Genomic DNA, 23253 nt, shown 5'->3' on the forward strand with positions numbered 1-23253 from the left:
ATTGCTTCAAGACATTAAATCGTAATTATGACATTATATTTTATGATATCTTATGGTAAATAAGATGTATTGGTATAAATATCCAGTTTGGAAAGGACTTCATCGAAACCATAATACTTACGAACGACTCAACCCACAGGGAAATCTACCAAACTTCAACATTAAAATAACAAACTGCAAACTTTTTGCGATACTTACTGTATCAAAGCCACTGAGTGCAATGAAACACGCGCCGACGCTCTTAACGAGACCCGCAACAATTTCGCGTCGGTACAATACCGACTCACCAAAAACCAGCGCATTAATGGCGCATACGAGAAACCAGCTGGAGGGAGCCACAAAGTCTCAACTCGAATTTAGTGAACTCGAATTGCATACGCTTGGTATTCGCATTGAATGGTCTCTTTGTTTGCATATGGATTTCAAGAGATCGCTTTTTATACAACTATTTTTCTTTGATTATAGCATAAAGCTTGTTGTATTTGTAAATGAGCCACAATGAGACTGCAGTAATCTCAACAAAGGAGCGCCCGACTTGGTTGGCTATAGGGTATCGCTATAGTTGTTATTGTTGTTGCTGGCTTGAGTATGGGTTTTACACTTTGTTGCTGCTGCTGCTGTTGACAGCTTGCTGGCTATTTGCCGCCACTTTTAAACTGAGCGTATTAATTTATAGTCAAACAGTTACTTCGTGGCCATCCAACTATACTGACACATTGCGCATGCGCGCTGCCGCCAAACAGCGTTTACCACACAGTCGAGCCGAAATATAACGGTGTAAAAGTTACAATTTTAATTTCGTGCAAAGGAATTTATTTTTAGACACTTTATACAATTCTAGAGTAAAAATTTTAATTGAATTGATCGGTGTGCAGTGATTAGTGTTTGCTGTAGCTAAATAGTTAACGGCTAATCCGCGGCAAACAGTTGCAAATGTAAGTGTTTGTTGTGTGTGTGTGTGTGATAACGACATACGTGTCTAGAAGAGGAAGTAATTATAATATATAGTGTAAAAGTGGCGCGCTTAGAAAAGAAAAGTGCTCGAAAGAAAGTGTTTAAATAAAAAATAAAAAAATAAAAAATAAATTAAAGAAATCAAAATAAACAAATTAAGCAGATTTGTCTGCGGTGAGATGAGCTACATACGTGCTTAATTGAGTTGCTGGATAATCGCTTAATAATTACATATGAAGCTGCGTATGAATGGCGCGGCACAATTTGTTGTGTGATTTGCTAGTTTTATTGTTTCTCGCTTTTTTATGACGGTAATAAATTTTCTAAAACTGTATGCAGCTGTTAAAAAATGCCGAAATAGAATTCGCAAAATAAATGAAAAAAATCACTAGTATAGTGGCTATCATAAAAAAAAATCAACAGCGAAAGAAGATTAAAGCAAAACGTGCGCGAAAATACTTTCATTAATTATGTAAATTATATTTACGGGAAACTAGTGCAAACGCACATACAAAAAAATCAGAAAATAACTTTATTTTATTGCCATTTGATAATCTGCAAAATACACGCACTAAAATATTTTTAAATTTAAACTAAATTTTTTTTAACCAAAAACTAGGTCACTGCATTGATTCCCAACAAAATGGGGTTATAGTTATAAATTTTTATTATTTATGACAAATTTTTTGTCACATACAACAACGCATTCACTTTTATTACACTTCTCTCACTCCGTTTTAAGCGAAGGTCTGAAGACCCATTTTTTATTTTTTTAGTTTTTGTTAAACCTACTTTTATGCAAAACTCCAAGCAACAGCCGCACAATGAGATTTACATCACAGCACCTTGACAAGACAACACACGAAAGACATATAAAACAGCAACAACAACACATAGAAATAACTCTTACACAAATTTATAAGCGCTTAAATGAACTAAAGTTGACCTAAGTTCACATTCTAAAACTAAAAATTTCATTCATCTGCGCATGCGCGGCGGCGTTCACATTTAGTCAAAGACCACGCGTTTAAAACATAAATTCTATATTTTACAAATTGGTTTAATCGAAATAGCCACCGAATAGCGACCTTGACTAATTTACACATATGCTCGTTTTTAATAGGCTCACATAGATACATACAAACATATATGAGATTACTCTGTGTGGCATAATAAAAAAAAATTAATTGATGAAATAAAATAAAGAAACGTTAAAAAGTCTTCAGCAGTGTTGGTTGTTAAGAGTGAGTTATTATATTTTATATTATTAATGACAGGAAACAATACAAGCGTGTGTACTAGCAGTGGCGGAGGTATGGAATTTTTACGTGGGGGCCATGTAAGAAATTTGTGTTTGACTGCCTATAGGAAATTTTATATCATTTCTTCAATGGTGATTAAAAAATATATAGCTATTAGGATATTAACAAAAAATGAAATGAAACACACATAATAAAATAATTGGAATTAATATATAATTATATTGAAGATTTGGTACACAAACAGTAGCGACATCCAATTATAAAACATTTCCTAAGAAAAAACAAATTTAAATACCTTTAGGCGGTTTCTATACAGTAACAATGGCACCATCTATTTTTGGCAAATATAAAACATCTAAAAAATTTATAAAAGTAAAATTAATTAAATGCACGATTTAAATAGGACCGAATGGTGACTACAAACCACTGTCGAATATGCCTGAAGACACACCAAAAATTTCATTCAAATCGGTCCAGCAGTTTAGGATAAGTTCAGTGACACATACCCGAACAAAATAAATTTATATTATATTAAAAATGCATACATATGTATATATTTAACTGCTTAATTTAACAGTGAATTAAACCGCATATAGATTAATCGTTCAATTAACAAAATAATGCGGCCAGTTGGTAATATATCAAAACGCTTCTAAAGAACTTAACAGATACACTTGAGACAAATAACAATTGAAATATTGAAAAATTGTATATTTTAAATAAAATAGGACGATATAAAATAATTTAATAAATGAAATAAGAAATGTTGCATTGTCTCTCCGTGTCTTAGTAATCTGATACCACAACGAGGAGCTTTTCAATAAAATATCTATTAAAGGTAAATTTTACGGTAACATATTTGATGAACCGAGTATGTGTTTAATCCAATCCAATCCAATCGACGTTTCTAACTAATCATCGCCACTTTATATCAAAAAAGTCCTAGGAGCTATACCATACTCTAGATTCCTCCAAATATTAGTCTCTTCATATAAAGCTTATGTGACGATAACTCAAAGGTAGATTATTATGCCCAGTGTCTGAAGATAAAGAGTGTATAAAGAGTCCAACATACATTTTTTATATACTATACTTCTTTCTGTTACTCGGCAATACAAGTTTCGATCTTTTTAAATCAGTTCGCTGAGCTCAACATAATTACCTTCAAATATAATGAGCATACAATTAAAGTATACGACGTGTGAAAATGCTTACAAACGATGTGTTTATTACACTAATTTTATCTACTTTATTGCCACATAAAAATGAGCCTAATCTTTGCTTCCAAAAAGTTTTAGAAAAAAGTAAAATGTTTAGTATTTAACCACTAACGCATGTACGCATGTGTTTACGAGTATGTATATATATCTAGAGTCTTAAGAAAATAAAATCCATATTAATCGCATTCGAAACATCAAAACCATAAAATATGTTAATCCGACTTGTAAAATGCTTATTAATTGGAGCTTTGATTTTAAATATTTTTTCTATCGTTTTGAGAACAAATTTGTACTAGTCGAAAAAGCTTTATGGATTAGAGCTGGAGAATTGTGGTGTTTTTTTCTACTAATGCAGGCAATTTTTAGCTGCATAATAGCTATGACTATGAACTCTAATATCTTGTCTAAAATATTACCCAAACGCTTTCCATGCCTCGTTTTATTTCTAGATTTTATTTATTTAATACATAGCAACTCTAATCAGGATATGTGTCTAAATTGCATGCTTTTTAAAATCTTTCCTTTCTTCTTAATCACAATTTATATTTTTCTCCCATTTTTTGATAATCGAATTTTATGATTTATTCTGCTCGTTAAACAGTAACTCTATTTCAGCATAAGTATAAATGTAAAATTGTCTGAATTCTCTCCCAAAAAAAGTACCTTAAGGGGTTAAGGGTAGTCAGAGACACGAAAAAATTAGAATTTTCAGTGATTTTTTTTTTTTGCTATTAACTCATGCTATTTTACAAAAGTAATAATATGGCAATATGAACTCACGAAAATTTGAAAAAAAATCTATAATTTCCAAAGTTATAGCAGTCTGTGTTGACCCAATTTCAAAAAAAAAGTCCTTGCGGTGACAATCATAAGTCCTTGGAGATTCATCTAAAATCAATGGGATAAAAAAGAACTGTTTAATAAATAGATAATCCTGGGCCTTTTCAAAAATTAACAAAATGGCGGCCTCAGGAAATTTTTTTTCTAGATTTTGGTGTAGAAATAACTGTCTATTAGGTTTATAACTGTATATTAAGAAATCGATTTTTTTAAAACAAAAAAGCCTCGATCCAGCCCAGGATAATTATGCATTCTAAAAGCTGTATGAATTTCATTAAAATCTACTGAGCGGTTATCGAGTTACAGTTGTCACCAGTCACCAAAAAACATAGTTTTGAGATAAACGCATTTAAAGTTTCACACTAGCGTGTTAGATTGCCTGAACGCTCTTTGTTATTTGTCGAATAACTCGAAAAGTTATTATCGGATCAACTTCAAATTTTCAGAGAATATTTTTAAGATATTACACTCAACGAAAATGCAAAAAAAAATGATTTTTGAAAATCCTGACTACCCCTAACCCCTTAAGTGACATTTTATAAAATTAGTATTTTTGTATATAATATATGACAACTCTATTCCATTATTTCTATAAAACTAAGCTCCACCAATTTCTTTCAGACGTTCCTTTAAAAAACTTAAGTCTATCAGATATTTTGTAGTATCTTCTGTTTTAGGTTTTCAAAAAATATGTTTCAATTCTTAAAATTCAGAGTCTCTCCATTTCACACACATTTATATACCCCAATTTATTTACCAGCAAGTATCCCTTTTTGTCTCTAGTGAATGCTATTTAGACCCAGATCTTAGTAATCGGTTGAAGTCCCAAATGAGGGACTTGATTGATTTTGACTGATTTTAGGCATTAATATCGAATCGTATAGCATCCTTTTCAGATTATTACAAAATTAAGTTAATCTGATATACTTTTTGGATATAACAGTGTATAAAGGTTATTCCCTTCTCTCTTTTTAGTTAACCCTTGAGTAAATCTGCTTTATATATACTTATTTAGAACTTTAACTTCTATACACCAAAATATCTAGCTCGATTATAAACAATAATTAACAAGTTTGTCAAGTTAGCGAAAAATAGAGGCAAAGCATATTACATTTGCAATTTTATGTAATATGTATATCAGCTTAATTCCACATTATTTGGGCAGAATTTTAAGAGATTAAACGCATTGCAGAAAAATTTTAAATATTTTACCATTGTAAAATTTGATAATCCAGTATACCCAGTTACAGCGAACTAATCGATTAGATCGTTTTGCTGCACAATCTAAAGTAGTTCACTTAGCTACTAATAACCCATGTATGGTCATTCAAATGGTTTCTTCTTTTCATTTTTACACCTGTCTCTGCCGGTGCATTTGTCAAGCAATTGCCACCACGGCGGGCGGTCCAAAAACACACATATTTGGATTGCTCTGCATTTTTGGTGAATTTAATTAGGGTTTGGACATATACCACTTCAAAAGTTGCGCCTAAATGCGGATTTGAGCTTAGCAAAATAAAAAGATTAATACATTCCACAACCTTAATGTCGATCAGCTGGAAAAGGTTGTGTAAAACCAATTAAAATTGTTGCCCCCGCCAATTGGCAATTAATGTATTTTCGAAGGTATCAAGGTAATGGAGAATGTATGTGCAGAGGTGCATAAATATAGACAGATAGGTATATGTATATAAATATGTATATTTAAGTTGAAATGTACAATTAATTGCTAGTATGACGTCATCAAAGCTGTTGATTAGTAGACTGCTTTACTTTTCATCTTAATTAAATGTAGAGTTGCCACCAATCAGATTCCTTTTCGGCTAGACAGACTCATTTAACTCTTCATAGTCTACATCTCGGCATATTACTTAAATTACTTACATAACCGCACCGCATGCATCACCAAAAACCGAAAATTTCCTTAATATGTCAATTGATGTCATTATTTTTTTAAAATTGTTCATCAAACTCTTCCTACTGTGGCACCAATTCTTGTGGCATGCAATTCCTCTAAACCAATTTGATCGTTCATTGCATTCAAATAGTTTCCCAAATGTGTTTACACATCAATCAAGCAGGCCACTTTAAGATGGATACTTATTTTGGTTGCCGAAACCAATAAAATGAGTAACTAAAAATTTCTGGCAATTATGCAATACCTAGTCGGCGTGCAAACCACATATGGCAATTCAGTCTGTACGCCCATAGTGGTGAGTCTGCGTGAAAAACGCGTAAAGTATTTGAATATTTGTTTTATTTGCGAAAATTCGTTTGCGTTAACGGTGATAATGTGCATATACGCCTGCTGTGTGGCCACAGCAGTCTACAGCGCAGTCCAATCGACACTTCGTCGCCGGCATGCGGCAATCCAATGTAATGCGGTTAAATGGACAATTTGCCGGCGCACTGGGTGTTCGGCGCATGCGCGCTGTCACAACGTTTAAAATATATCTAATTTATTTATATATTTTTATTATTATATATAATATATATATACATATAGTATATCATATGTATGTGTAAACTTATGCTGTGTTTTACAAAGTGACGTGCACATGATTTTAGTCAAAAGTTGACAATTTTTACTTGACTGCACCGCATTAATCTGCTCGCTATAGGTGACAGGTGTTGATATGCATATGTTTATGAATAATAATTTTGTGTTTGTTGAAGGTCAAGTTTACTCAAATATTCAGTTTTATTTATTATATTATATGGCATGACTTTGCTTAATTTGTTACGTATTTGCAGCGAGTTCGTGTCTCAAGTCTTTTGTTTTAGAGGAAATTATTTTGCTCTCCTGTTGCGTTCGAAATAATACGTAATTTTGATCAATTTTTTTACATTGGACGATGTTTAGTTAAACTTAAGCAAATTACCGCAGCTATCTAATAAAATAAAAAAAAACGTGTATAACAATCATCAGAAGTCCTTTTATATAGATTTTTCTTCTTTTACCTCAAAAAAGTTTTCTGTCTGAATTACCCCATGACTGTGAAATGAATAAAATTAATATTTCAATTGTCGCTTATACATAGATATTGTCAAGCTTCTGAACGGGATTTATTATTCCATTATTATTCCAAATGATAAAACTATTATGTTTTGAAATTGAGTGTTCCAGTTTAATCAAAAAATAAATGCTACCGATTTAAATAGTTTTTAGTGCTTCTGTGCTAAAGTAAAATAAATTTATGGATCTGTGGTTATCAACCGCAGAAATTAGGAACAAACTCTACTTTCTTCTGATCTAGAGGTTACAAATAAATGGTTTATAATCGGCGAGGATTAAATTCTATGTATCTTAATTTATACTACCTTAACATACTGTAAAATCGCAATCAAAACTCAATTAATAGTAGGAACATAATCGAGACTTTAAAGCTGTTCTTTGCCTTCTCACTAGAAAGTAGGTTAGGTTAAGTGGTTGTCCAACGACGCACCTACGCCTTTGGGAGGCCCACTATGACACCACTGGGACTGTGATCCCTCACACTATAGAACCACCCTGTGGTCTTGATAAAGTGAAATAGTTCACACAATTTGATATGATCAACTTCGCCTACATCATCGAGAAAACCGCGTCCAATAGTTGCGATTCTTTTCCTATACAGAGACTTACATTCACATAGAAGTTATGTAATCGTTTCTTCTTCTTCTTCTTATTGAGAGCTTCTATATATAATAGTAATCATTAAAAGGTATCCCCAGTCTGATGGCGTCTCTCTCAATCATACAGTGCCTCGTTAATACCCCTACAAGGGTTATTGTGTCATTCCTCTTAAATTTCAATCAGCGACAAGTGCCTCTCTTATTCCACTCAGGTCACGTTTGTATGCTTATGGAGCATACACGTTGCCAGAGGTTTATAAATTCCCTCTTTATTAGCATCCAACTGCAGTGTGGTGCCCAATCTGGCTAGTTCATCTGCTACACAGTTTCCAGGAATGTCACTATGTCCTCGGACCCATTGCAGGTGTATAGTGAAATATGATGTCATAGTTCATAATAAATCCAAGCATTCTTTCAGTATCTTTGATGATATTCTATGAGACTTTAGTGATTTTAAAGCCGCTTGACTATCCGAGAATATGAATATGTGTCTAGTCGTTAACACTCTTTCTAACATAATGAGAAGACTTTCTTTAATTGTAGTGATCTCTGCTTGGAAAACACTGCAATGATCCGGTAGCCGGTAAAAGATTCTGCACTAGAATGTAAAAATAATTAATTCTCTGGAACGCTATCAGAAAAATTTTAAGCAGATTAAAGACCTCCGAAAATACTAGTCTCTCCAGCCAGCAATACTTGTCTCACCAAATATAGCGTTTGTAAAAGGTATTTAACAAACTTAATGATTTTATAATTTATTCCTGGAGAGGGATATAAGATTACTCCAAGCCACTAACTAAGTTTTTGAATAAAATATCAGTGCTATCTCTTAAAACCATACAATCCATATGCATACATATATCATCACTATGGTATGCCTGCTGCCTCAGTTACTATACATCAATAAATCATTGGCAACTCAATCAATATTTCAACTCGCATTAATCTAGATTATTCAATTTATAATAATTGTTTGAAAAGGCCTTAATTGCATTGTGCCGAACTTGTCAGTCACATCTCTTGAAATCAAACGTTGCCGGCTTGATAAGATTGCTGAAATCGACGACTTGCACGCGATGCAACATTGCAGACAAGCAAAACAACTCAAAAACAAACAAGTCCATATATACTTGAGATGTAGACGAGTGACTTAGAGTGTGACTATCACACGATAAGCTGTCAGTTCAAATCACAAAAGGGAAAAATAATCAAGATAGTATAAATGTTTTCTGTGGTAAAAATCGCTTAAATAAATCTTAACTTGTTGAGTGGAAGCTTATACGTAGTTTTCGTGAAGAATTCAACAATAATTCGATGTAACCATAAGATAAATAGAAAGAAAAACTCGGCCCAAAATTCGTCAAAAGTGTGAGCGCCAATTACAAGATAAGACTATAAATATACTGCCAATCATTGCAGCTGCAACAGCGAATGTGAAGATGCATAAGAGGCAAAAATGACATTTCCAACACACCAAGAAGGTGATGAATACACAACAACTTGCGCAAATTGGATCAACTTGATTGCTGCAAAAAGAAATACCAACAACCAACAGAAATGAGAAGAAATGCTTTAAAAATGAATGAATTTATGAATGTAGATTTATGCAAGTATGTACATACCAGCATATCGAATTCCTACATATAGGCCACGCAGCTGGAACGCAGTTAACGCCAACAAGACTGCCAGGTGCCCAACCACAAGCAAATCTTCTACATATGATTGTGAAAAATCCACAAACGACGTTTTTGCTCGAGATTGAGATATTAAGAGTATATACAACTATGCATAAGTATTCCGTTCACTTCTTGCAGCTACTTAAATCTAACTCAGTAGCAGCTGGTGGACGTTTTGAGGTATTTAGGAAAGTACTGATAAAATTACATTAAAAGGTATTTAATGCAATTTTCATGCGTAAACAACAACAATGTTATCAAGTTAAACTCGGCATCAAAGAGTATGTAAATACCTCATTAAAGTGGTGCAACCGGTATTATATCTGTATGCAATTATGGCACTTATACCATTTGTTGTTCAATTCGTGGCGAACTTTTTCAAGGTTTAATGAAAACAAATCAACAGTGATTTAATAACAATAACGGTGTTACATTTTAAAACTTAAAAAAAATATATTCAAAATCAAAATCTGGAACACACTTAACCACTATTTATTCCCGCCAGCGAATAAGTCCTACACAAAAACTTACCACCAAGCCATTGACTAAAGGTGACATACATCGCTTGCGCTAACGAACTCAAACATTAATCCCAGCATAAGCTCGCGTATACATACTCGTATTTACTTGTACTACTGTGTGAAACCCAATAATTAAGTTATAAATTTGCAAGTATAATTGGCGAATGATAACAACTTGGCAAGCAAACGAGTTTGATATTTCGCATATAGTCTATTTGGAAAAAGTATTTAGGTGAATTTCAAAACGACGTAATAGTCATTTTTAAATTTCGACTAGTGGAAGTTTTCTGCAAAGTCATGATTACTTAAATTAATAGAAATTATCGGTATTTCGCTATATGAATTTTATACATACATATGTGTGTATTGTAGTAATATTTAGATAACTTCACTATAATTAAAAATAAAAATGTACTATTTTCATATTTTATTTTTTGTATAACAGTAATAACAGTTATAACTGTCACACTTCCTGAATCCTGCGTAAATGTTAAATGTATAGTAATTGACAGCGATCAGAGTAATCGCAACTGTTAGTCACAGAGTAGTGCATAGAATCCCGAATTGTTTTATAAATACCGAAATTTGGCATACTTCCGAAATCGGTTAAAAAAAATAGCGGTAAATTTCGGTTTTCGAAAAAAAATATTTATTCATTCTTCTATATTAACGTTGACGCCTTTAAAACAGTCCCTATACTTATGTCAGCGCTTCTTCCGATCGTCGAATTACTTCTCAAACCGATTTTTGAGATAGCTTTGGGCCTTTTCAGCGATTTATTTGTAAAACGACGCCTCTTTAAGGTTCTCTATATTTTTGGAAAGAGGAAAAAGTCAGAGGAATCATGACTAATATGGAGGCTGGGGCATCGTAACAGTATTGCTTTTGAACAGAAATTCACGAACAAACAATGACAAGCTCATGAAAACATCTCTAACCTTAGCGGCTGCTACAGACAAAATAAGCAAAGTAAGGACTTTCCAAACACGTGAAATTTTAAATTTTACAATTGCCTTTATTTTTTGAAAACACCATGTACAAAGATATGTAGGAATTTAAGAGTCTTTCATAACTTGTGGTATGTGTCTCAATGATCTCGAGACTATGAGCCAAAAGTTCTAAGTAGTCACCAAATTACTAATGGACTTTTGACTTAACTATGCATGGAATCTGGGGTTGACACGATTATATATTTCTGTTCTCGCAGAAATTTATTTTAATAACACAGCCACACAAACAAAATGTGGGGGTCTCTGAATCCGAATTCAAGGTCCATTTAACGCCATCTGATCAGGGTTTTGACATAACCCCAGAAACCCAATATAGCGGACATCGTTTTCAAAACTTCATCGGATTTGCTTGAAATTCGAAATGGCGGATCCAATATGCGGACGCTATTTTGAAAAATTCATAGAAAACGCTCGAAACTTGTTACTCGGGGGTTCAAAATGGTGGATGTAATATGGTAAATTTTTAAAATGTTTCCACCACATTGGTTGGCCATTTTGAATTTTTGAAAAGTAACGTCACATTGAATGGAATGAATTAGTCTAAAAATTTCTCTTAACATGATTGGAAATCAAATTTCAATACTGCAATGACCCTTGTAGAGGCTTGTAGAGGAAATTCAGAGGTTTTTTCCCTTTAAAGAATATTTAATGAACGACTTACCCCGTAATTGTTGTATAGATATGCATATCTACCTTGCTTATAGCCATACCAATGTTTGAAGCTGTAAGGAGAAAGATAATAGTTGTATTGTAATAAGAACGAAATTATAAGATAAAGATTTAAATAGATAGAAAAATATATATAAAGTTGAGAATGAAGTTCTAGTTAAAATTAAATTAAATTAAATTAATATAAAGATAAAGATAAAGATAAGAATATGGTTAAAGTTAGGTTTAAAGATATAATGACGAAGTTGGATACGAATATAAAGATGAAGATGGAGATGTTATTAGACTCGAAAATAATTCTCAAAAGTTTATTAAACGTTTTTCTAAGATTTATTTAAACATATGTTCTGAGGATCATAGCAAAAACTCTCTAAGAAGAAATCTCAGGCCATTGGAAAAACTTAAATTTGTTTAGTTTTGGGTTTTTAGTTTCAATTTTTTTTCGAATAATGTTAATCCAAAATGTTCGAACGTTCTTTGAGCTCGTACTAATATGTATTCCGTTTGCATGTAGAGATATTTACCATTCACATGTAGTTTCTGTTCAAAAGAGTGAAAGCCGTATTGAAGGAGAAGACGAACACACATTTTTTGTTAATAAGCCGTCCAAACTGTGGACTCTCGTGTAAATTATATTATATTAAATTAAATAACAATGCATGTAATATATAAAAATTAGATAATTTATGCACTTTTCACACTACAAGACTTTACCGTGGCCGTTTCGATGGTTTGTTTATTAAGTATGACTTACAAAATCGCATATCTTCAACACTTAAGCTATAAATTAATAAGGAATTTAACAAAATATTGCACATAAAAACATAAAAATTGCTTTTCACTTACATCAAGTTTACTTATTACTTATTAATATGCGGCTATTATTCATATATCGATCCTTGCGAAACACAGGGGTTCATGTATGTATAGCGCCACTTAATTGCTTTTAAATTGCTTACTTAAAATATGTTGTCTGGCTTTCCATTTGAGAATTTACGAATTTTCAGCAAATAAGCGTATTAACTAACACCGATTAAAAAGCGATATACCATTCTGGGGTTGTTAAAACAAAAGCAGGAAAAAATTGCCTTTCAAAACTGATCAACCGTAGCCAAGTAAGCATATTGTGCTACTGAGGCATTAGTTTACCATAAAACGGCGTTCCGCTCTTAGCCAATTATAAATATGCCCAAGAGTAAAACTAAAACCGTATTTATTGATACATATTATTTTTTTTCGAATCAAATATGTGCATTTCGGGACATTTAACCGATATTCCGCTTTCGAAGTGTCGCTTTTGACGTACAAATCTACGACGGATATGTACAAATGCTTGAATAACACTTGCCGCTTGTCGCCGTTAATTCAGTTGGCACTTGGCCATTTTGGTGGAGTACGTGTGTGTGTCTCTTTGGTTAGCGGGTACAAGTAGTTGTTATTGTTGTTGTTTTGCTGTATTTACAGATGTTGTAATGCCATTAAAGAAACATTTGAAAAGTCGGCGCCAGCGTACGACCACCAACACTTTTAATTATCGTCAGTGGAAGTGAGATACTCGTTCATACGTGAGTACAGGGTGGTTCATAATGACTTTTGTGAGTAAAAAAAAAAGAAAATTAGAAATTTCGATAAATTATGCATTGGGTTTACTTCCCAAATATGCCCTGATGTCTGATTTATCTTACGGTAGCGCATCCCAGTCTCTCGAAATCCTTATTCTGGTGGGTTTTGGCTCTATCTCACAAAAATTCGACGTCGAAAAATCGCTGCTATAGCAGGATCGATTGGATTTTCTGGCTTTTTTCCTCTCCTTGACTCCAAATTCTCCAAACCTTTGGAAATCTAATATATGTATGTATATCGAAAGATATATCTTCCTACAAAAATAAAATTTGTTTACATAAATTAATGACCCCTCTGTTAACCAAAACAGTTTACTCATTTCAAATTGAAACGTTACCTGTCTTCCACTCTATTGTCAAGTTTGTCAGATCCGAAAAAAATGTGCTGCTTAGGATACCCGTAGAGAGAAGGTATAACTCTGAAACTGAAAACTTTCTATTCGGATTAATTTTAATTTCCAAGTTCAAAAACCATGGCATGATGATCAATATGGAGACTCGACGGAGAGAATCATGAACTCAATTCACGAAAAAGTCAGTGTATAGATCTTTAACCCTTAGTTGGTGCAATGGGCAACATTGTTTTTCAAAAACACAATTTTCGAAAAGCTTCAAAAAGGGTTTCGAGACATATTTGAAAGATTACTAAACGAGATTTGAGCAAAAGTCAATAGTTTTCAGAAGGACGCAGGCTGGCTTCCTAACAAGATTTCTTTCCGAAAACAGTTCTCACAATATCGAATAAATGAAACTAGGCACCGCGTGAACTACCCTGTATATATGAATATATAATTGACGTATGTTTTAGCAAAAGTATTTCTGTTAACAACACTACTTATAAATAATTGCGATGCCAAAAAAGTATATTGATAAAATGTGGATCCTCCAATGCGCAGTCAATTAAGTTATTAACACCTCAGAGTGACAGCTACTTCAGGTTGCCATTTATGTTGAACTCATTACCTGATTAGCTCAATCAAACGCTAAAAAAACTAACAGCAAATGGAGAAATGAATAAAAAGTGATAATCCAAAAAAACGCCAATAATTGGCATCTTGTCTTCGCGAGTAATTACTTAAGCAGACACTTGTCGAAAATTCCAAAAACAGACGTCGAAAAAATTAACATGATTTTTCACAAAATGCTACAAACAGTATAACACATATAAAAATTTACAGCGCAGCTGAGCGCATTCACGAAACTATAAAAACGTTATAAACTTCCAATTTTCGCATTCATTTTCATTTTACAGTTATTTCGCCGCATTACAAACGCCAAACTCAAGTTAATAGGCTTATAAACAACAATGAAGCGTTTTACAGCCACAACAGAGCTCTTGATCTTCACAGCCATAATTGCCGGCTGCTGGTGCAGTGGCGCATTGGCCGAGTCCTCAACCTTGCAGACTGCCAAGCATTGGAAGCTGTTCACCTATAACTTCCTACCACATGCGCCGATACACGATTTGAACTTCTACAATCCAACCAATGTGCTGGCAACCGGTATTGCCGTCTCCTACGACCGGATTTTCATTGCGACACCGAAATTATTCTCTGGCGTCTCGTCCACCGTCAATGTCGTCTCGAAAGCGGAATTTGGTGATTCACCGGTGTTGCAGGTGTGTAACGCAACGCAAAGTGCATTACATAACGGTTTACCAACACTTAAACTTATTTTGTATTTTTGCTACCTTTCAGGCCTACCCAGACTGGTCGTTTTCCACAACCGGTCGCACAGATTTCAATTGCAGCGATTTAGTTCTGATCTCTGTGTACCGCATGCGCATTGACTCGTGTAACCGCTTGTGGCTTCTAGATGCTGGTGTTTCGCGTTCGCTCGAAGACTACGAAATCACTTGTCCGCCGAAAATTTTAATTATCGACTTGAATACCGATCAGGTGGTGCGTCGTGTGGACTTCCCGAAAGAAATCTTACGTGGCGAGTCTTTGTTTACGAATTTAGTGATTGATGAGACGACAGCGAAGCATGGCAATTGTGATGATGTGTTTGCGTACATCTCAGATACGGTGGAGCCGGGTAAGTGCATGAGTATTATAAAACTTACTAGCTTTGAGCTCGTGTTAAATCTTTGGAGACAAGTTCCTGAACTTGTATTAAATTGTTGTTGTATTGTAATAGCTGTGAGTAAGATGGATAACACTTCTTTAGTCTTTTGGATACAGTTTACCTATACAGAGTACAGAGATCTCCCTATATATAGGACAGAGTCTCGGTTAAAAAATCCAAACAAAAAGCAAAATGAAAATTGCCACACAAGTGGAGACCTCTCTCAGACTCACGCTATAGAATGTATTTCAATCTTAATTTAGTTGATCACGATCTTCCTTAGTTTTATGAGATCCGTATGACCTTAGATCGATTTAAAATAATTCAAGTTTCAGAATCTACACTTATACTTTATAATTGAACATTGTAAATGAGCATTAATGAAATGGAAAACAAGTCGAGAGATGAAATTGGGTAATTTGGAAATCCATTTTCATCTTTGGGAATCATTTTTGTAGGATTAAAAATCAGACAGCATATCCACTTTTAAACAAAATATAATTTTTCATTTCAGGCATTATTGTATACGACAGCGGACGCGATGTTACCTGGCGCGTCTCACATCCCGCTATGTATCCCGATCCAGATTTTGCGCAGTCCGAGATACTCAACGATCGTTTCATACTGATGGACGGTGTTGTAGGTTTAGCATTTGATCAGAAATTGGGTGTGCTATACTTCCAGCCCTTGGCTACAGATCGGTATGTGAAATAATTATATAAATTTTTTTGTAATTTTAGGGACTAACTCTTTTCTCTTACAGCTTATTCTCAGTCACCAGAGAGGTGCTGCGCGCCGGCCCACTTGCACAAAACGATATACTCAAAGTGAAATTGGTCGGCAAGAAATCATCACAGGGCATTGGACTCACCGTATCGCCCATCGACAGCAGCGTTATATTCAGTCCATTAACTGAAACAGCCATTGCTGCATGGAATCCCAGCAATAACAATCAAGTGGTGCTCGCGCACGATCGTGATCGTTTGCAATTTGTTGCCGACATGACAACAACACCACACGAACCTGGTGTATTTTATGCGGTCTCCTCAAAGTTTCATCGTTTCTTTTTGAAAAATCTCAACCCCAACGAAATCAATAATCGCATATTGCGACTGCCGCTGCCAAACGCTTATAGTGCACCACACAGTCCCGACGCGCCGTCAATCGATTTGCATACAATCAACAAGGCGTCCAACTACTTCGGCAGTCCTTATAAGCCAAATTCTCTGGATAAATCGAACGTTGTGGGCTTTGGCAATTATGTCTACAACAGTTTGCATACATCGGTGAAACCACAACAACCACCATATAATTACGAAACAGTTGGACTAGTCAATTTCTCGCTGCGCAATCCCTTCACAGCACTCAACGCCGGTGAGTCGTTCCCACCGCGCAAAGAACAACGTTCGAACGATCAGCGTCCCTCCTATCTGGACACTTTGAATAGTAGCGAAGGTGCTATTACTAGTCGTGATCTGCGCTACCTCGTACCAACAACAGCAGTGCCAACACCGATCTCTCATAACGGTTTACACACTGCAGTGTTACCATACGGCTCCGAATTCAGTCTCCGTCGGCATTTACGTAATACCGAAGGTCAAAAGGTAAACGAGACAGTGGACTCAACTGCCAACAAGCAGTAGAGTGGGTGTGGGCCAGCAGTTTAACTGCATGTGTAGCAGTGTGCGGTCTAAAGTCAAAACTTATGTGCCTCTGTACAGTACACTATGCAACCCTGTCTGTGTATCGTGCGCAACTGTTAGGGGGGAATTGAGTAACCTAATTTATGTATGTTAAAGTTGTTAGTACATTTAGTAGAACTGTAATTTATAGTAATGTCTATGTATATATGTATGTACCAGCTCACACAAGCCTATTCTTATATATGTACATATGTAGCGGTATATAAATTTAATAAACATACTTATATACGTAAATGTGTGCACAAATTAATGAATTCGAAGCGTCACAGACCATAGAAATCACTTAACTTGTATTGTAAATATACTAATAAAATAATTATTACGCGCCTAATTAGCCTAATATGTGTGTGAAGTGTTTTAATTCTTCTTCTTCTTAACTGGCGTAGAAACCGCTTACGCGGTTATAGCCGAGTCCACAACAGTGCGCCACGCATCTCTCCTTTTGGCGGTTTGGCGCCAATTGGTAATACCAAGTGAAGACAGGTCCTTCTCCACCTGGTCCTTCCATCGGAGTGGAGGTCTCCCTCTTCCTCGGCTTCCACCAGCGGGTACTGCATCGAAAACTTTCAGAGCTGGGGCACTTTCATCCATTCGAACAACATGACCCAGCCAGCGTAGCCGCTGTCTTTTTATTCGCTGGACTATGTCTATGTCGTCGAACAACACATACAGCTCATCATTCCATCTTCTGCGGTATTCGCCGTTGCCAATGTTTAAGGGACCGTAAATCTTCCGCAAAACCTTTCTCTCGAAAACTCCTAGTGCCGTCTCATCGGATGTTGACACCGTCCACGCTTCTGCACCATAAAGTAGGACGGGAATGATGAGGGACTTGTAGAGTTTAGTTTTTGTTCGTCGAGAGAGGACTTTACTTTTCAATTGCCTACTCAGTCCATAGTAGCACCTGTTGGCAAGAGTGATTCTGCGTTGGATTTCAAGGCTGACATTATTATCGGTGTTAATGTTGGTTCCTAGGTATACGAAATTATCTACAACTTCAAAGTTATGACTGTCAACAGTGACGTGGGAGCCAAGACGCGAATGCGCTGACTGTTTGTTTGATGACAGGAGATATTTCGTCTTGTCCTCGTTCACCACCAGACCCATTCGCTTCGCTTCCTTATCCAGGCGGGAAAAAGCAGAACTAACGGCGCGGGTGTTGTTTCCGATGATATCAATATCATCGGCGTACGCCAGGAGCTGTACACTCTTGTAGAAGATTGTACCTTCTCTATTTAGCTCTGCAGCTCTTATAATTTTCTCCAGCATCAAGTTAAAGAAGTCGCACGATAGCGAGTCACCTTGTCTGAAACCTCGTTTGGTATCGAACGGCTCGGAGAGGTCCTTCCCGATCCTGACGGAGCTTTTGGTGTTGCTCAGCGTCAACTTACACAGCCGTATTAGTTTTGCGGGGATACCAAATTCAGACATCGCGGCATAAAGGCAGCTCCTTTTCGTGCTGTCGAAAGCAGCTTTAAAGTCGACAAATAGATGGTGTGTGTCGATCCTTTTTTCACGGGTCTTCTCCAAGATTTGGCGCATGGTGAATATCTGGTCAGTTGTTGATTTTCCAGGTCTAAAGCCACACTGATAAGGTCCAATCAGTTTGTTGACGGTGGGCTTTAGTCTTTCACACAGTACGCTCGATAGAACCTTATAAGCGATGTTAAGGAGGCTTATCCCACGATAGTTGGCGCAGATTGTGGGGTCTCCCTTTTTGTGGATTGGGCAGAGTACACTGAGATTCCAATCGTCGGGCATGCTTTCTTCCGACCATATTTCGCAAAGAAGCTGATGCATGCACCTTATCAGCTCTTCGCCGCCGTATTTGAATAGCTCGGCCGGCAATCCATCGGCCCCCGCCGCCTTGTTGTTCTTCAAGCGGGTAATTGCTATTCTAATTTCTTCACGGTCGGGCAATGGAACATCTGTTCCATCGTCGTCGATTGGGGAATCGGGTTCGCCATCTCCTGGTGTTGTACTTTCACTGCCATTCAGCAGGCTGGAGAAGTGTTCCCTCCACAAACACAGTATACTCTGGTCATCAACCACTAGATCACCGCTGGGGGTCCTACAGGAGTGTGCTCCGGTCTTGAAACCTTCAGTTAGTCGCCGGATCTTTTCGTAAAATTTTCGAGCATTACCCCTGTCGGCCAGCTTGTCAAGCTCTTCATACTCACGCATTTCTGCCTCTTTCTTTCTTTTTCTGCAAATGCGTCTCGCTTCCCTCTTCAGCTCTCGGTATCTTTCCCATCCCGCTCGTGTTGCGGTCGATCGCAACATTGCGAGGTAGGCAGTCTGTTTTCTCTCCACTGCGAGACGACAATCCTCATCATACCAGCTGTTTTTTTGGCTTTTCCGAAAGCCAATGGTTTCGGTTGCAGCTGTACGTAAGGAGTTTGATATGCCGTCCCACAGCTCCCTTATACCGAGATGCTGATGAGTGCTCTCAGAGAGCAGGAGTGCAAGTCGAGTAGAAAATCGTTCGGCTGCCGGTTGTGATTGCAGCTTCTCGATGTCGAACCTTCCTTGTGTTTGTTGACGTGTGCGCTTTTCTACACAGAGGCGGGTGCGTATCTTAGCTGCTACAAGATAGTGGTCCGAGTCGATGTTGGGACCACGAAGCGTACGCACATCAAAAACACTGGAGACATGTCGTCCATCTATCACAACATGATCGATCTGGTTGCGAGTGATTCGATCCGGGGACAGCCAAGTAGCTTGATGGATTTTCTTATGCTGGAATCTAGTGCTACAGATGACCATATTTCGGGCCCCGGCGAAGTCGATCAGCCTCAGACCGTTTGGTGATGTTTCGTCATGGAGGCTGAATTTTCCGACTGTTGTGCCAAAGACACCTTCTTTACCCACCCTAGCGTTGAAATCGCCAAGCACGATTTTGACATCGTGGCGGGGGCAGCGCTCATAGGTACGTTCTAGGCGCTCATAGAAGGTATCTTTGGTCACATCGTCCTTCTCTTCCGTCGGGGCGTGGGCGCAAATCAGCGATATGTTGAAGAACCTCGCTTTGATGCGGATTGTGGCTAGACGTTCATCCACCGGAGTGAATGCCAGGACTCGACGACGGAGTCTCTCTCCCACCACGAATCCCACACCGAATTTGCGCTCCTTTATATGGCCGCTGTAGTAGATGTCACAAGGACCCACCTTCTTCCGTCCTTGTCCCGTCCATCGCATTTCTTGGATTGCGGTGATGTCAGCCTTTACTCTTACGAGGACATCAACCAGCTGGGCAGAGGCACCTTCCCAATTAAGGGTCCGGACATTCCAGGTGCATGCCCTTAAATCATAGTCCTTTATACGTTTGCCGTGGTCGTCATCAAAAGGGGGGTTTCTCATCCGAGGCCTGTGTTTCTTATTCACTGGTTATTCGTTTTTATGTGGTGGGTCCCAAGCCCTACGCACAACCGCATAAGCGGGATTCGCCTTCTCACTTTAGCTCGCTTCCAGACGGATGTCTGTTGGCTACCCAGAGGATACTTGGTCTAAGACCGGAAGTTGTGAGCTGCTTGAGCCACATGTAAAAGAATCGTTCCTGGCCACTCCCAAGTAAATGGCAGTCAGAAACTTTCCTCACTTACGTGAACTTCTACATATGACTCCATCCTCCAAATTGCAATGAGTTTATTAATTGAATAAATTCTCACTGTTATTACGGTCAGTATATTAAAGTTTGCAGCGGTGTATTTCAAAGGTAGCCATGAAAATGCAGTTTAATGAGAATATTTTAAATTTTTTTTTCATATAAAACCGTAACTTTACCACGATTTCGAAAATATTTTATTTTATTTCAATTTAGTACGTTATTGTAATCTGCTCGAACATTACTAGCATACATTTTAAGGTTAAAAAGATTGATGGTTCTTCCTTGAACTCAATACCATTGTGAGGACCTTGCACATTTTAATAAGTGCTAAATTTGAAGGAGGACCTCCAGGGGGCTTCTTTCAATCTCAAATTCGATTTTTGGGATAGCCTTTGGCGCTTTGAGCGATTTATCGTATACTTGTAAAGCAACGGCCCTTTTAAAGTTCTCTTTATTTTTGAAAATAGGAAAAAGTCACACGCTGTCATGTTGGCGAATATGGAAACCTGGGTATCAATACAATATTGTTTTTGGCCAAGAATTCACGAACAAGCAACGAAGTGAGAGCTTTTAACCAACGAAAATCGCCAAGCTAATAAAAATAACTTTAATTCTAGAGTTGGAAATTTTAAAATTCCCGTTATTTTTTGAACACATCTCGTATTGTGGTTAGATCAAGGCCTGAACCGATTTTCTCCAATTCAGCAAGAAATCTGATTTTGGTTAAGAAATTTAAATAATTTCATTGAAATATTGAACATTCGATTAGTCAATAATAAATATAAACTGTATGCTGTCATGGCACAATTTCGACCAATTTAGATGAGAGAAGCCACACTTCGAATGAACTATTTATGCAAAGTTTTATTCAGATTATTGATTTATATACTGTAACAATCTTAATCCATATGCAGACCATCTAGACCATCTTAATGGTGAAATTCAATACAAATAGTCTTTGGTTGGGCGAAGTTATATCCGATTTTACTCGTTTGCACACTACGAATGATCGGGGTCAGAATTAAATATTTAAAATAAGTTTTATTGGTAAACATACATATGGTAGTTGTAATATATGTTTGTAAATTATGTAAAAAAAAACGGTATAAAACATGAGTTTTATGGCATGATTTGTGACTCAGGTATAATATTTACAGCATTTTGTGGGCCTGGCGATAGATTCGTAGCTATTATAATTATACATTATTTTTAAGATTGTTATTGCCACTCTCTAGACAATTGTATACCTATTGGACGTGGGATATTTCCATCAGTGTTCGAACTAAACTGTTGTGCATCCGAGACATTGCGCCAGGGATTTCCTAGCAAAACATCTATTTCTCAGATAAAGTGAGTCAGTACTGGGATCGAACTTTCAGATATCTGAGTCAGTATAACTGTATAGCTGCACTTAGTGAATGACGCAAAACGGCAAACTGAATCAGGTGATACGACCTATATTATGAAATTACCACTCACCAACACTTCTAAAGTCCTTTCCTAACGGACGTCACGTGGATGTCCACGAGAATTTGATTTTTACCGTAGAAACGAGTCAGCTGATTGCTCTCTTACAACGCAGGGTTGCTAGTCTCGATAGTTGATAGTACCTAAAACCTGTCTAAGCTGGACACCTGCGGTTCAGCATTTTTTGTCCAAGTTACACGAGTGTCTATGTTATGCAGAAATGATTGTTTGTACAATATTATGTTGGCACAGAACATTTTGTCCAATTTGAGCGAGTGTCCAAATTATAAGGGTGCCCAACTTTACAGCTTTTACTGTAATTAAAACTTTAATATACTTGAAATATTCTTAAAATGACTTAAAATCACAGTCGAATACTATTATATATAAATAGGAACCGGTCCCAAGTTACATCAATATTTCTCAATTTTTACTCAAGTTATATCCAAAATTTAATAGACTCGTCATCCAGATTCTTTTGGTAACTCTATACCTATCTCGATTAGTTTTTGGAGGACAAAACTATTAAATCCCATCAAATACTATATTAACATAATTACTTAGTTTTAAATAATCAGTTACACATTGTACTGTCGCAATTTCAAGTTAGCTCTAAGTGTCCCCTTGACTTTTTACATAAACACAGTTTGAGTCAGTTCTGCGATTCGTAAAATTTCCTTACAGTATATATTTCATTTATTTATTAGTACAAGTATTAGTAAGCAATTAGTTTTATATTATATTCGCCCATTCATCAAAATTATATTTGCATATAATTTGATTGACATTTTAATTTGTTTTGATTCATTTTTGCAGGTAACGGAATGTACACATGGGAATAATAATTGATAGCAAGAATAATCCAATAAAGGGTGTTTTAGAGGAGTATAGAACTATTATTTGATATGAGATGTTTTGGTTATTTTTTTTTTTTAGTTTGAAAATTCAATGGGATTTAGTTTTTTGGTAGAATTTGGGATATATAGCCACCACTTTTTTCAGTATTACTTTTATTTTATC

At 36.2% G+C, this 23253-nt stretch overlaps 1 protein-coding gene across 2 annotated transcripts; it reads left to right on the top strand.

The window, feature by feature from the left end:
• Positions 1-696: 696 nt before the first annotated feature.
• Positions 697-17520, top strand: LOC105211929 (major royal jelly protein 1). Of its 2 annotated transcripts, XM_054225600.1 has the most exons (6): positions 697-935; positions 13232-13332; positions 14642-15007; positions 15087-15426; positions 15971-16157; positions 16220-17520. In XM_054225600.1, exons 3-6 carry the CDS (start codon positions 14696-14698, stop codon positions 17097-17099), a joined length of 1719 nt encoding a protein of 572 aa, XP_054081575.1. In that variant the 5' UTR covers positions 697-935; positions 13232-13332; positions 14642-14695; the 3' UTR covers positions 17100-17520. The 2 variants fall into 2 exon arrangements, with proteins under 2 accessions (XP_054081575.1, XP_011181930.2); XM_011183628.3 differs by lacking the exon at positions 13232-13332.
• Positions 17521-23253: the final 5733 nt, after the last annotated feature.

The sequence above is a fragment of the Zeugodacus cucurbitae genome, chromosome 2, assembly GCF_028554725.1.
Source record: "Zeugodacus cucurbitae isolate PBARC_wt_2022May chromosome 2, idZeuCucr1.2, whole genome shotgun sequence".
Classification (NCBI taxonomy): Eukaryota; Metazoa; Arthropoda; class Insecta; order Diptera; family Tephritidae; genus Zeugodacus; species Zeugodacus cucurbitae.